Source organism: Ictidomys tridecemlineatus, chromosome 3 (genome assembly GCF_052094955.1).
Source record: "Ictidomys tridecemlineatus isolate mIctTri1 chromosome 3, mIctTri1.hap1, whole genome shotgun sequence".
Lineage (NCBI taxonomy): Eukaryota > Metazoa > Chordata > Mammalia > Rodentia > Sciuridae > Ictidomys > Ictidomys tridecemlineatus.
In genome coordinates this window covers 61,820,134-61,834,913 of record NC_135479.1, presented here as the reverse complement: position 1 = coordinate 61,834,913, position 14,780 = coordinate 61,820,134, and the positions used below count along the sequence as shown (strand labels likewise).

Genomic DNA, 14,780 nt, shown 5'->3' with positions numbered 1-14,780 from the left:
GGGTTATGGCAGAGCTATAAGCAGGAGGTGGGATGGGTGTGGGGCCTGGGAGAACTATTGCCAAAACTGCAGTGCCTGGTGGGGCAGGAGCCAGGGAGAAACACCCCAACCCCTCTCTTTTCCCATTTCTTGCCAATACTTCCCTTGGTCACATCCAGCTGGAAGCCAGGGGCCATGTGAACCCCAGTGGTACACTCCACACAGGGCGGCTCCCCAGCAGAGTAGAGAGTGAACCCAGGAAGGCAAGAAACAACCAGCACAAGCCCAATCCAGGGACAAGAGTCATCCAACTTGAGCAGGTGTCCCACAAAAAAAAAAAAAAAATTAGGGGCCATCAGAATATCCTAATCTGTCTGGCTTTGGCATTCTTATGTATAAATGACATAGCAAATGTTATGGAGGGTAGTTAGTGAAGTCCTTTTTGTAAACCTTACATTCACTTCCCCTTCTAATCTCACACTAATTTTCTGCATCAGAAGGTGTGTGCTATACTCAGGGGGCCCCCTCTCCCTGGATCAATCCAGTTCCCCCTAACAGTCAAATCAGAACTATTTGAGCAGTACCTAATCAAAGGACAGTATAATGAGGTGTTAACACTCTATAGTGTGACACTACAGAGTGTCCCTCAAAGGCTTATGTGTGAAAGGTTTTGGCCACCAGCCTGTGGCACTATTGGGAGGTAGCAGAACCTTTAGGAGATGGGGCCTGGTAGAAAAATGTTAGGTCCCTGGGAATGTGTCCTAGTCGTGGATACTGGACCCCAGCCCCTTCCTGTTTCTCTCTCTCTCTCTCTTGGCTTCCCAGCTTCCATGAGGTAAATAATTTTTCTCCATCGAGTGCAGACATCCCCATCTCTCTTGGAGCCCCCTTGTTTGGCCTGGGTTGGAGGGACACACCCTCTACCCTCGCCAAGTGCTTTCTGCTAGGATGAATGATGAGTCTTGCCACAGATCCCCAAAGAAATGGGACCAAAGGACCAGAGACTTCTGAAACTATAAACCAATATGAACCTCCTATAAATTGATTTTTTCCAGTATTTTGTCACAGCAACAGAAATCTAACATAAAGCCGGTGTTCTGGGGGCTGGGGATGTGGCTCAAGCGGTAGCGCGCTCGTCTGGCATGCGTGCGACCCGGGTTCGATCCTCAGCACCACATACCAACAAGGATGTTGTGTCCGCCGAGAACTAAAAAATAAAAAATGTTGGAAATTCTCTCTCTCTCTCTCTCTCCTCTCACTCTCTCTTAAAAAAAAAAAAAAAAAAAAAAAAAGCCGGTGTTCTGGTTCAACCATGAAGCATCCCCCAAGCATCCTTGTGTTCGTGCAGAAAGTGAAATGATTAGATTATGAGAGCTGTAACCTAATCAGTAGATTATTCCATTAGATGGATTAATAATTTGAAGGAACAAACTGGATGCTAACTATATATGTGTATATGGGGTGTGGCTGGAGGAGGTAGGTCACTGGGGACATGCCCTTAGGGATTATACCTTGTCCCCCCTTTTCTCTCTCCACTTCCTGTCCAGCCTCCAGGTCCTGACTGTCACCACCCATAGATCTGAAGGGGCCTAGGAAGGAAGCCGTTGCCCACATTGAGTCTGGGGACTGTGGAGAAAGGTCACTCTCCAGGACCTGAGATCTCTGGCTGAGGAACAAGCCAGCTTGCTGGGACCCAAAAAGAGACAATGAATACATAACTTTACTTGCCTCCCTCCCTCCAAATCTTGCTGGACCTTCTCATTGACCTGACCCAATCAGAAGCCAGAGGGCTGAGACCAGCCACCTGGTGCACAAAGCAGGATGGAGAAAGGTGGACAGGTGAATGAAAGCTGTCCAACTGCATCCCTAGCCAGAGTGGTGCACAAAACAACCCAAACAAGACCAAGGAGGTGGGTGTTTTCCTGTTCTGCCATCTGGCAGACTAACAAAGTTCTAGGCCTATCCGTGGAGCAGCATCACCCTAACACTGTCTCACCACCAAGGGGCTGCTTCCCAGAACAAGTGCAAATCCAGCCCCAGTGCAAACTCCCAGCAAAGCTTCCCAACAAAGTCAGAGTGGGCATCTGTGGCCAGCAATGAAAGAATTCAGATTTAAACCTGTTATAAAACCTGAGATAAAAATCTTCATGGGGCTAGCCGTGTTGCTCAGTGGTAGAGCATGTACTTAGCATGCTTGAGACCCAGGGTCCAATCCCCAGCAACAAAAAAAACAAAATAATTTCATGCATGAGTTGGAGTCTTTCACACACAAAAATAATAATAATAAAAATGATGATAATCATAGGCAGAGCAAACCAATTGTCAGGAAAACTAAGAACCAAACTCAGGCAGGATTTTACAATCTGAGCCCCAAGCCAGGATCACTTAGTGGTACATATGCAAAGCTACTACCAATCAACCAGAGACCCTAAGATCCAGGCCACTGGGATCTCCACCACAAGAATAGATTTTTTTCCTAATTCTGTTTCTCAACTCATCATCGCCCAAAATGAAGTCCAGGGCAACGGCTTCTCTGGCTACACCAAGGTCATCTGCCTTATGGGGAACTGAGAGAACACCTGAGGAAGTGAGCATCAACATTCTAATTAGGAGGGGAGCTTTGCCATGCTGAGTAGCCAACAAGTAATATCTTGTAATTCACATGACCTTTTCAATATGCTCAAGTATACGATTTTAAACAGTATCTTCAAAGCAGGATTACTGGCTCTTGTGTACTGCCAAATATCTTTCCCCAAAAAGTTAAATTAGTTTCAACCAACAAAGGGTCTGCTTTTCCATGTGTGCAAATATTACCACTGAAAAGTTTTAAAACTAGTCTAATAGGTGAATATGATGGATAACTCACAGCTTAATTCTCGTGCTTTTTACTTTATTGTATTCTCCAAAATTCTCTCATATTTGACTTTGGACACATTTTATTATGTTTTGATAACTGAGTTTTTTTTTCATTATTTTTTCTTTTTGTAGTCTTGTACTAAAATTAGCTGGAATTTGCTGAAAGAAGAGATTAGGATTAGCTGTAGTTGCGTTACAAGAAAAAAAAAATCAGAAGCTTAAACTAGATAGAAGTTTTTTTCTCTTCCACATAAGAGAGGCCTAGAGAAGGGTAGCCCAGGGCTGGTCTTGGAGCAACTTTACAAATTCAGGAGGGACCCAGCTCCTCCCTGATCACTTCTGTCATCCTGATGAGAACTCAGCTCCACTGTCCAAGGTGGCAGCCAAAGCTGTGGGACGGGGGGAGGAAGAAGAGGGGCTAGCCACCTACCTTTACAACACTTCAGTTTGCATCTTATTGGCCCAAACTGAGATGGGTGACCTCATCTAGCCACAGAGGAGGCTAGACAATGAGCCAGATAAAAATCAGGATCTTATTCTTTAGGATTAAGGGAAGAAAGACATTCATAGGAGAACAATATGATTTTTATAACGATGACAGTGATTAGCTGATCTTTTCTAAATAATTACTATAGTAGGTTAAATACTGTGGGAGGCCATTGATTCAACTTAAGCTCCTACACTAAGCTTAACAGACCAAATCAATATGGAGTTCAACCACAATATCTGAGCTTTAGTTCATTGCAAGAGGCTCTGTAACCAATTAACCAATTGAGCTGTAACCAATTAAGCTGTCTCTACACCACACTTTTGTTTCCTATAAATGTTGTCAGAGTATGTTATTGGAGGGAGTTTTCTGAATCTGCCTTGGTTCTGGGAACTGCCCAATTCACAAATCATTTTTGTTTTGTGTTGCTTTGTTCTCTTTCATTTCTAATTGCTCAAATAAACTCTGTTGAGTTTAATTAGTTTAAGATTTTTCCTCTTGACAAGTAATTGTGGGCACTGTTCTTGGCACCTGACATGTATTATGTAATCCCTACCACACCCCTGAGAGATAGATACTATTACTATCATTGCACAGAGAAGAAGGCAGGGCACAGAGAGGCTAGGTAACTTGTCCAAGGCTACCCCTAACAGGTGGCAGAACCTGGATTTGAACACAGGTAGCCTGGCTCTAGAATCCCTAGGTCAAGACACAATAGTGAACAGAGGTATCTTCTACCAACAATCAGAGAACCAAGTTAATGAGGCCAACTGAGGTTCTTCTAAGTGGCTTAGATTATCTACTAACTCAGGGGAGGAGACCTAAGTCAGAGCTACTGTCTCACTTTGCTCTGAATATTTCATGTGTGCATACATTCAACTAATTTTTTTTCATGATACATATTATACTTGCAATCCACTGTCTGAAGCCTGTGTTTGCTACTGGCTGGGGAGGCAGAAACTGTATCCCCCAACAGTGGTTACAAAGCACAGCACATAGTAGATGCTCAAAAAATACTTGTTCTGAGTGAATTGGCATCAGCCCTACTCTGTGCCAGGCTCTAGGATGGGTGCTGGGCATGCAGATATGAGAAACACAGATCCTGCCCATGGCTTCTCATGGAGAAGAAATGGACACAGGCGGGCACAGGAACAGTGTAGGCAAAGACACAGGGACCTGATGGTGAGGATTTGGGTGTGACCCGTGTTGTTTAGTTGTCATAAGCAATAAGCGATAAGATCCTGAAGTCCTGAAGGGAGGCCTGCTGTAGGCCAGAGCCAGACTGGACATTCCTTTCAAGCCCAAGGTAAAAAAATTTAGCCTCAGTTCTGAGGCAACAGGGAGCCACTGAAGGCTTAAGCAGAGGAACACGGAGCAGCCATCTAGGGCAACTCTTCTGGTGTGCGGAGGAGGGAAGGAGAACAAAAAAGAAAAAGCACAGAGAGCTGTAAAGAAGCTGGAGCAATAAGCAGCCCTGTCGAGAGGAGGGAATGGGAGACAAGGATGGTTGGGAGGCAGAAAGAGATGGAGATTTGATGAAAGGCAAGAAAGAATAGGTGGGCTCTCGGGGTGGAAGAAATAGGGAACTGGTTAAGGGGGGCCTGGGAGCAAGGCTGAGGTGGGTGGGTACCAAAGTGAGGGTTTGGAAAAAGGAAGGAGGGGGTGGGGCTAAGAGAAACAACAGTGGCCCAGATGGGAACTGTGGAAGGGGAAAGGAGGGGGCCCAAGTGGCCAGAGCAGGGGAGTGGGGCTGGAGAGGGGCCCTGGCTCGAGCTGGCGCAGAGCATTTGGCCGCCTGCAACCTTGTGCTCATGGCTTAGAAATGTCCCAGTCCTGCCAGGAGACGGCCTGGCCCCTGCTACCCCTGTCCCCCACCAGCCCACACAGACTCCCACATCAGGAGCTCTGAAGCTCTCCCACCCCCAGTCTTCTGCTCCCCTAGAGTGGGCCCCTCCTGGAACCCAGGCACACCTACACCCCCAACCTCCCCGCTCAGTCCTCCCCCTGAATGGCTGATGAAACAGCCCAGGACAGGAGGGAGAGAATAAACAGACATCTGCAGGGGGCGGCTGTCAGGAAGTGGGGTGGACTGAGGCAGGCTGGGGCCAGCTGGGGGTGCCAGGGGCCCACAGGTCCAGCCGGCTGTTGGCGGAGTGGGATCCAGGCGGCAGTCTGAGCCCGAGCCAGGAGGGAGTTGACTGTCTGGTCTGCAGTGCTCTGCCGACAGGCCTAATGAGACCCAGGTGGTCCCCTGGCCCCTGGTAGTGTAAGCTGATGCTGGTCGTGTGTGGAGGGGGGTGGTTCTGCAGCTCTGGGAGGCGGGGCTGGGGCGGCTGGCCAGGGGCCCAGCACATAACTCGAGGCAGCTAACAGTCTGGGACGCAGACACCAGCAGCTCTGAGCCGAACTGACAGCATGAAGGTACTGGGACCAGGGTGGGGGGTTCCTGGCATCAGAGGGCCCAAAGCCACTTGGCCACTTGTGGGGAGAAGTCATTTGCCAGAGAGGGGACTGTGAAAGCAGAGGGGGATCTCTGGCAAGAAATTCTTTAAGCTTAAAGGGTAGACAGCCTTTCCTGAGAGTAGGGTTGCTGGGGAAGACAAAGAGGGACCAAAGGACAAGAAAAGGTTTCAGGCAAGGAGTGGCATGTGTAACTGTGCAAATGTAAAGAGAACTGGGGGGTGCCTGGGGCTGGGGCCAGGGCTGAGCTGACTCTTGTTTCCTGTCACCAGGCCCTCCTGGCCCTGCCGCTGCTGCTGCTGCTGCTCTCCACACCTCCCTGCGCCCCCCAGGCCTCTGGGATCCGGGGAGATGGTAAGCAGCCCCCCAGTCACAGATGCAGCACCGTGACCCATAGGCTGGGCTAGAAGAGGCTGTTCGGAAAGCCAGGCCTCAGCGCTGAGGCCCAGCTCTGCAAGGTTGTTTCCTTCTCCACAAAGTTGGGCAGGTGGATGAAATGATCTTTGGGCAGTCCTCCTCAAATAAATCTCATGATTTCCCACAACAAAGCCCTCTGGCCCCAGGGTCTGGGACAAGCCGTGGGTGCTACGGTATTCTCTCTGCTGTAAGCCTCTCTCCTCACTGTTCCCACACTCTTACTCCTAGCTCTGGAGAAGTCTTGCCTTCAGCAGCCCCTGGATTGCGATGACATCTATGCCCAGGGCTACCAGACAGATGGTGTGTACCTCATCTACCCCTCAGGCCCCAGTGTGCCCGTGCCTGTCTTCTGTGACATGACCACTGAGGGTGGCAAGTGGACGGTGAGTAGGTGGTCCCAGTTGTGGGAGCCTTGGTTTCTTCATTGTTAAAAATAGGGATGATGATACCCAAGGCACAGTTTGTGAGTAGCTGTCACTAATTGCTTAAGATACACTAACACACGTGACCATCACAATAGTCCTGGTAGTTGATTTTCTAGATGAGGAACTAAAGCCCAGAGGTGAAGTTACTTGCCCTAGATCATGAAGCCAATACCAGGACTCACACCCAGGCACTTGAATTCTAGAATACCCCCCTGTATTTATTTAGGCAGTGCTGGGGATTAAACCCACACATCCCATGCTAGGCAAGAGCTCGACCACTGAGCTACACCCCCAGCCCTGATCACCTTTCCTGACTCTCAGGAGACTGCATGAAGGGCCCAAGTAGGTGCCAGTCAGTGCACAGCCGTCCCTCAAAGAGGAGCCTGGGGGCAGTGTGCACCTTGTTTTAACAATCTTTCCAACTCTCAGTCCTTTAATGAACTAGCCTCACATTGCAGGTCCATGCCTGGGTGGGCAGGGTAGGTCAAGGCCCCTACCCACTAGACCTTCAAATCATTCCCCTTCCCTGTCCTCTCGACTCCAGGTTTTCCAGAAGAGATTCAATGGCTCAGTGAGTTTCTTCCGGGGCTGGAATGACTACAAGTTGGGCTTTGGCCGTGCAGACGGGGAGTACTGGCTGGGTAAGGCCTGGGCCTGGTGGGAGGGGGGACTGCTCCACAGTCAGGTCCTTGCTAACCAGCTCCCTTCCCCCACAGGGCTGCAGAACATGCACCTCCTGACCCTGAAGCAGAAGTATGAGCTGCGGGTAGACCTAGAGGACTTTGAGAATAACACAGCCTATGCCAAATATGTCGACTTCTCCATCTCCCCGAATGCCGTCAGCGCTGAGGAGGATGGCTACACCCTCTATGTGTCGGGCTTTGAGGATGGTGGTGCAGGTATTCCCTCCTGAAAGCTTTAGCAAGGACTGTTGGGGGAGATGGCTGGGCCGGCCCCCTCCAGGGCCCTCCTTCAGCCCTCCTGGGCTTGGAAGAGCCACAGCAGGCTCCAAGCCAACTCCAGCCAGTGTGTGCTTCAGCCACCCTGGCACTGCTCCAGTCAACCCTGTGGAGGAGCAGCTGTTTCTCTGTGCTGCAGAGGCCCATCTACCCAACATGTGGCTCAGAGAGGGTGCCCCCGTCCCACCATAATGCCACGTATGTCCCTCACTGTTGTCACCCTCTCCCTGCTAGCACAGAGCTCAGCTCCCTGCCTCAGCAGTCCCGTCCTTCCTCCTCTCTGCCAGGTGACTCCCTGTCCTACCACAGCGGCCAGAAGTTCTCCACCTTCGACCGGGATCAGGATCTCTTTGTGCAGAACTGTGCAGCCCTGTCCTCAGGAGCCTTCTGGTTCCGCAGCTGCCACTTTGCCAACCTCAATGGCTTCTACCTGGGTGGCTCCCACCTTTCCTATGCCAATGGCATCAACTGGGCCCAGTGGAAGGGCTTCTACTACTCCCTCAAGCGCACCGAGATGAAAATCCGCAGGACCTGAGGGGCTGGCCCCCTCAGGCTCCATTCCTCCCCAGCAACCCCCATCACTATGAATACTCCCTCTGACCTCTGATGTCCTGGGACCCCTATGTTGCTTCTGCTGCTCCCCGAGCACCAGCTTCTCAAGAGGCCTTCTGACTCTCAGCCATGGCTGATCCCTATCACACACCCCGGAGCAAACATTTCTAAGCCAGGCCCTAGGAGCTCCCTTCCACCTGGAGCTAGCTTCCAGCAGCACCCAGCCCTTTTCTGAGGTACAGTCACCCAGCCTGGACCTGGCTAGCCTCCATGAGACTGAGCTGCCTACACCCTGTCCCAATAGCTGAGAGCCAGGAGCCACCTCCCAGGAATGCACTTGTGTATCCCACTTTAGCCAGCTTCTCTACTGCGGGCCCCTGTGTCTGGGAATACTCTAGATCAAGCAGTGTAATCTGACCACCCCTGGGTGTATGCCAGGCCATTCATGCATGACCACTGGCACCCCCTCTGGCTATTTGCAGAGTACCTTCCATCCTTGGCCTCCCTCTCACCAATGTTCTCCCCTGTGGTGAACACCATGGACCTCACAACCATACTGCTTCTACCACCTGCCTGTCCCAGCCCCTGCAAAGCTCAATGACAAAACAGTATTCACCACAGGTACTGTACGTCACCCTGAAGTAGACATGGGCAAGGTAGGCATGGAAATTAGGTCCCCCAACTGCCCCCAGGGATTGAGGTTTGGCCACGTGAGAATGCAGAGAACAATCTTTGGGGCTGAAAGTGGGCAGGGCATGCAAGGCTCAGTCATGGACCTAAACAAATTGGCTTTGTGCACAAAAAATATTGCTTGGGTCCCCAACTGGCTCCTCCTTATACCCCTATTGGTGGTATACTGTCCCCATCTCCAAAAATGACACTTGGAGTCAGGCATTAAAAGGAACCTTGTATTTCACAAGCCTCATTTTGATGTCAAAAAGACTGTGTAATAATATTACAATAATAAAAATACAATACTGAAAAGGATTGCTGGGTGGAGTAGGGTTCTCCCAATCCTGTCATGGCTCGGTGGTGGCTCAGGTGGCTGCTTAAGGCTGAAGGGTGGGTCTGAGATGAACCTACAAAATAATCCAAGCTGAGCCTCACCTGCTCCCATGGGCCCTGGAGCTGGGTCCCGGAGCTGGGGGCAAGGCAAAGGCTGTGGGCCTTAGGGCTCCTGGAGGTCAGGCAGGTCAGCCAGAAGCATCGGGGAGTCCATCTGAATTTCACGCTGCAGGGACTCGATATCAGCAGGGTTCATGCCATGGCCCTCAAGCCAGTCAGCAAGGAGAGAAGCTGAGAGGGAGGCAGAGTCTGCCTGGCTGCAGGGAAAGGGAATCAGGGATGGAAAAGAGAGAGGTTACAGCTAGCCTCAGCCAGCTTTGCACCCATCCCCATCCCATAGGTGAATTCTTCCACACCAGGAGCCCCTCCCCACCACCCCATTCCCAGAGCTGGATCCAGACATCTTACCCATCCTGTGGCCCATCAGCCACGCCCATATCGAAAGATTGGTTTAAGAATTCCTCCAGGTCAAAGCCAACACCATAGCCAGCCCCACTGCCCTTTGGAGTGCCTGAGAACACAGGGGGCAGGGGGTCCTCCACCTGTGGGGGATGATGGCAGGTTACAAACTAGCAAGGACAGACTGAGGTGTGCAGGGCACCCTGTCCTGAGGCTGCTGACCACCCTGTTTGGGTATCCCAGTCTCAGTAATCACCAAGTACCAGCTAAGGACCATCTCAAGACCAGGCACTTTCCAGAAAGTATCTTGTCTCTCAACAACCTCTTCATTGGTATTGTTCCTTCTTCTAGCAAGAGGACAAGTTCAGAGACATAAAAACCTCTTGTTGCTCAGTTTTCATGGAGCAAGGACAACTTCCTGAACCCATTTTCCCTGGGCCCAGATCCAGGTGTCCCCAAGGCTTGGGTCTTTCCGCTCACCTGGGACTTAGACAGCTGCTGGGTCACCAAGTTGACATCGGGTGATTCTGATGTAGAAGGCTGAGGTCCCCCCCCAGGGTCTAGAGGTGGTGGGCCAGATGAGAAGTAAGGCAAAACTCCTGGAGCACTGGAGCCAGGCAACCCAGGGGGTGGCACAAGTGACTGGGGGGCCAGAAGGCTACTGGAGGTGGCAGTCTGGAGTGCAGCAGGAATAGGTATGGGTCCCGGAGGGCCAGCAGGGTGGGAAGCAGGACAAGGAGGTGGGCAGGGAGGCTGGGGTGCAGGACCTGTGGTGGAGCCTGCAGGTTGTGGAGGAGGACCCGTGGGCTGGGCTATGGGACCAGGGGGTGGACTGGTGGGCTGGGCTGGGGATAGCCTTGTTGCTGGGGCTGGGACTGGGGCTGGAGCTGGGGCTGGGGCTGGGGCTGGAGCTGGAGCTGGGGCTGGGGCTGGGGCTGGGGCTGGGGCTGGGGCTGGGGCTGGGGCAGGGGGCTGGGCCATGCGAGTCCAACGCTCTAGCAGGCTTCGATCATTGTCACTAAGCACCAGTCCAGCCAGGGGGTCAGTGGAAGGGCCCCCCGAGGTCCCAGCCCCCCGCTCCTTTCGCTCCCGCTCTTGCCGCCGCTTTTCCCGCTCCTTGGCTCTCTCTTGCCGCCTCCGCCGCTTCTCCTCACGTTCTCGTTGTCGCTCCTGGGCCGTCACTGGCTTCCGTGGCTCAGGAGCCTCCAAGGGTGCACTAGGGCCATCTACAGGGAAGTTGAACAGGTAAGAGGTAAGAGCCTGTAGCCATATTCAAGCCAGAGCCCCCCACTAGCACCTCACTCCCCAGCCGGTCACTATACCCATAAGGTACCTTTCAGCCGGCTCCGCAAGGACTTGAGCAGGGCAGCTTTAAGGGCTGCCTTGGTATTGTCTGAGATGGCGCCCTCTTTCTTCGGTGGGGCAGGCTCACTGGCTGGTGGAGGTGGCTGCAGGGTCAGATCAATGGTATCAGGTGCAGGGCCAGGGCATAGTGGTGGGGCTGGTGGGGGTGACTCCATGGCACAGTCCCCACTGGGAGCCCAGGGACTGGGCATCTCAACATCTGGACAGCCAGGCTCACTGGCCACAGGCTGCAAGGAAGGCTGGAAGCGGATCTGTTGGCGGATGCCTTCCCTTCGTGCGTGGAAGTCCTCAATCTCTGCCACAATGGCCTCCTTAATGCGTTCCCGGGTAAGGGCTTCACGGTCAAAGGCAAAGTCAAAGGGTGGGGCACAATCAGGCTCATCATCAGGGTCATGGTACTTGGCCAGGAAAGGATGGCGAAGAGCAGCAGCTGCTGAGATGCGGGCACTGGGTTCGAAACGCAGCATGCGACCCAGCAGTGAAAGAGCCTGGCGGTCAGCACCTGGGTACACTGTCTCCCAAGGCACAGGCTGGCGTGGTGGCAGGCTCTGGATATAGGCCCGCACCCTTTCAGCCCCAACAGCTTGAATCACAGTTGGCGATGGGGTACCCAACACCATCATAATCAGTTGAAGCTGGTGCACGTAGTTTTTGCCTGGGAAGAGCTGGCGCCGGGCAAGCATCTCACCAAAGATACAGCCCACAGACCAGAGGTCGATAGCCTGTGTGTACTCATGCAGGGACAACATGAGCTCAGGGGCCCGGTACCAGCGAGTAGCCACATACTCAGTCATGAAGTACTGGTGTTCAGCAGGGGAGGTACACAGGCCACGGGCCATACCAAAGTCACCAATCTTGAGCTCACAGTTCTCATTCACCAACAGGTTAGAGGGCTTGAGGTCACGGTGGATGACCTGAGCCGAGTGCATGTACTTGAGGCCCCGAAGCAGCTGGTACAGGAAGTAGCGCACATGCTCCAGTGTGAGTGGCTGTGAGGAGTGGATGATCTGGTGCAGGTCGCTCTCCATCAGGTCCAGGACTACATAGCTGAAAAGGAAAAGGTGAAAGAGGCATGTCCTAGCCTACCCACACCATAGGGACAAGCCCCATCCTCACTAGACCCTCCTGACTCTAGACAGACCATGTTATCCTGGGACCCCAAAGAGCTGACAGCATGGTAAAGAAGCAGCAGCACACCAGATTCTATATTGCTCTACAACTTTTCCATGAACTTGGTTAAATCACTTTTCTCCCCAGATCTTCTAGTTTCCCCATAAAAAATTGGTTTCAACTATTTCAGGGCTGGTGAGTAGGTTTAGTTTTGGAGATAACTCCATTGTTTGGAAGTGGCTGCTTGAAGTACTATGTTGAAAATTGTGAAGATTTGTCCATTTTCTGTAAGAACGTATTCTGTGATCAATCTGCTATAGGGGTAGGAAGATGCAGTAGTAGTATGAACATCTTATGTCTGCCCTCCTATATAGTCTATAAAACTGTAACATTTGTACTCTTCTTGAAGAATAACAGCAGTCCCTCAATATACCCTAAAGGAGCACTGGTCCTGGAACCATGGGAATTTTCTAGCCTGTCCTTCCAGAATTTTAGCAATAAGGTCCCTGCCTTCTGAATCAGTCCCAATTATGCCTCCCTTTCCTATCCCACTCCTTACACAGATTTGAATTCTCCATAGGGTACAGTGGGCCTCAGGATGTCCTTGATAGCAATGATATTGTCATGTTTGAAGTGTTTGAGGATCTTCAGCTCCCTGAGGGTCCGTTTGGCGTTGGTTACCACATCAAAAGCATTCGGGATCTTCTTGATGGCCACCTGCTGGCCTGGAGAGCAGGGAAAAGGCAGATACCAGAGGGTACCTTGGAGGAACTGCAGACCCCTCTCAACACCACCCTTCTAGGATGCTAATAACAACAGCTATCATATACTGAGTTCCTGCCATACGCAAAGAACTTGCTAAGTACTTTACATTATCAAATTTTACCTTCACAACTATCTTATGCGGCATGAACTAATAGCTCGAAGTTACAGATGAGAAAACTTGGCCCAGTAACTTGTAGACTGCATAGTTAGTTGGTGGGAGTGCTAGCTCTAATGACTGGGCTCATTATCTCTCTCTACACTTTCTCTCCATGTCAGATCTCACCATTCCCACCATGCAATTTCTTGCTCTGGAACACAGCTCTCTTTTAGACACCAAGGAACAAGCTCTCCATCTTGATCTAACCGGACTATCATTTTTCTCAGGAGAAATGGGCTGAAAGTATAGAAAAACCAGAGTTCCTGAAAATGGTGCCTAACTGGGATCCTGGCACCTAGTCAGTAAGTGCTGAATTGAACAAAAATTCACAGCCCAGCTTTCCTTCCTGGATGGCTGAGATCGGGCAGGTTTCTCACCACTTCTGGGAACCAGTTTCCACATCTGTGAGAGGCTCAGGAAGCTCACCCGTGAGGCGGCGGCGAGCAGAGGACACCACCCCATAGGCTCCATTGCCTATGGTCTCGATGATCTCGTACTCATCCCCCACGTCAAAGGTCACATCAAAGGAGCGGGCTTTGAGCAGAGCTAGGTTCTTGGCCGCAACAGAGGCAGAGGTATGGACGGGTTCTGCCTTCACCGGCCCGGGGGGCTCCCCAGTGCCGTCCTCGCCGTCTTCCTCCTTTAGGGGCTCGGCCATGATGCCTATATGGAGACGCTCGGTGAGGAGAGGTCCGCCCCCTGTCGGCCTCAGTTTCCCCTCTGTGAGCTGGGAAGCAGAACCGGAGAATCTCTAAGTTCCCTAAACCGAGCACGGGGGCAAAGGGGGCAAAAGAGAGAGGCTGGCAAGTAGCAAGCATCCTGCAGCGGGAGTTGGAACCCCGAAGCCCAGAGGCCAGGTCGGGGTCCGAGTTGGGGGAGGGTGCGGTACGGTCCAGGAAGAAAGGGAGGGGCGGGGCACTCGGGTTTCCTCGGGGCCATACTCACCCAATGGCGCCTCACCCTCGCGCCTCCTCAGGACTTAGACTTATGGAGGTCCCGGGGCTCGCCAACCTCCCTTCCCCAGCGGAGGAGGTCTCCACGACTCGCTCGCTTACTTGTTCAAGGGCCGCCACCACCACCCCAGCGTCGTCCGCTGCCCAGCCAGAGCCCCCCGACCCCGCCCCCCAAGACCACGCTCCCTCCAGTCTCTGACCAATCGCTAAGCAGCCTCCCAAGAGGTTCCCACCCCTTCAATTTGCTGCTCCCAATCCGAGTTTATCAGCTAAGGAAGCCACGCCTCCAGCCTTGCGCGCCCGCGCGCCCGCGCGTGCCCGCCGCTGTCCAGCTCGCCGGCGGGAGCCGCCCAAAGGGGGCTCAGCACTTCGCAGGGGTGCGCTCGCCTCCCCGCGCCGTCCTCCAACGCATGCGCGCTGGATCCTCGGGCGCCGCGTGAATGGAGGACAACGCCCCTGCACGTGTGCGCGCGCGCTCCCGTCAATCGGCTCTACTTCCTCGGGCCAATCACAGCTAGTCCTGCAAACTCTGGGAATAGCCTGGCTCCCAGGAGGGGCTGCGAAGGCTAGATCTGTTACCTTGACAACTAGCTCCCGAAATCCCTCTCCTTTTGGCCCCTTTTTCCTTCTCAGTACTCATGCCTAAGGCATTGTGCCCCCACTTTATTGGTCCCGGGAGTGACCCATCTCGTCCAACCACTGAGATCCCAGTCCTCCGGGATTCTAGAGGGACGGGCCTGCTGTCTCCACTGACTTCCGGTGGCTAGTCTCCACACCGCTTCCTGCGAACCTGGTCTCCTCTCTCGGGTCCTTTTGGAGCGTTTGTCTCAT

The 14,780-nt window shown here is 52.5% G+C and overlaps 2 protein-coding genes across 7 annotated transcripts; one reads left to right on the top strand and one right to left on the bottom strand.

The window, feature by feature from the left end:
* Positions 1 to 5,511: 5,511 nt before the first annotated feature.
* On the top strand, positions 5,512 to 9,122 carry Mfap4 (microfibril associated protein 4). 2 transcript variants are annotated; one of them, XM_005341495.5, is made up of 6 exons: positions 5,611 to 5,743; positions 6,055 to 6,136; positions 6,428 to 6,582; positions 7,169 to 7,265; positions 7,341 to 7,523; positions 7,871 to 9,122. In XM_005341495.5, the coding sequence occupies exons 1-6, from the start codon at positions 5,738 to 5,740 to the stop codon at positions 8,116 to 8,118; spliced, it is 771 nt and encodes a 256-aa protein (XP_005341552.1). In that variant the 5' UTR covers positions 5,611 to 5,737; the 3' UTR covers positions 8,119 to 9,122. The 2 variants fall into 2 exon arrangements, with proteins under 2 accessions (XP_021576620.1, XP_005341552.1); XM_021720945.3 differs by having other exon boundaries at positions 5,512 to 5,743; positions 7,169 to 7,523.
* Mapk7 (mitogen-activated protein kinase 7) lies at positions 9,030 to 14,122 on the bottom strand. Of its 5 annotated transcripts, none has more exons than XM_078042986.1 (7): positions 13,942 to 14,122; positions 13,423 to 13,756; positions 12,634 to 12,799; positions 10,933 to 12,011; positions 10,080 to 10,825; positions 9,609 to 9,742; positions 9,030 to 9,457 (listed from the first exon to the last, which is right to left on the bottom strand). In XM_078042986.1, the coding sequence occupies exons 2-7, from the start codon at positions 13,652 to 13,654 to the stop codon at positions 9,304 to 9,306; spliced, it is 2,511 nt and encodes an 836-aa protein (XP_077899112.1). In that variant the 5' UTR covers positions 13,655 to 13,756; positions 13,942 to 14,122; the 3' UTR covers positions 9,030 to 9,303. The 5 variants fall into 5 exon arrangements, with proteins under 5 accessions (XP_077899112.1, XP_077899111.1, XP_077899113.1 ...); XM_078042985.1 differs by having other exon boundaries at positions 13,423 to 13,723; XM_078042987.1 differs by having other exon boundaries at positions 13,423 to 13,659.
* Between the last annotated feature and the right edge of the window lie 658 nt (positions 14,123 to 14,780).

Bases quoted from the DNA above. Each gene is read 5' to 3' on its own strand.
- Mapk7 (XM_078042986.1), bottom strand. From the start codon at position 13,654: ATGGCCGAGCCCCTAAAGGAGGAAGACGGCGAGGACGGCACTGGGGAG. The intron at 12,012-12,633 runs GTAAGGAGTGGG...TTTCCTTTTCAG, and splicing joins TATGGAGAATTCAAATCTGT to CTATGTAGTCCTGGACCTGA. The intron at 9,458-9,608 runs GTAAGATGTCTG...CTTTCCCTGCAG, and splicing joins GCTGATGGGCCACAGGATGG to CCAGGCAGACTCTGCCTCCC.
- Mfap4 (XM_021720945.3), top strand. The intron at 6,583-7,168 runs GTGAGTAGGTGG...TCTCGACTCCAG, and splicing joins CTGAGGGTGGCAAGTGGACG to GTTTTCCAGAAGAGATTCAA. The intron at 7,524-7,870 runs GTATTCCCTCCT...CCTCTCTGCCAG, and splicing joins CTTTGAGGATGGTGGTGCAG to GTGACTCCCTGTCCTACCAC.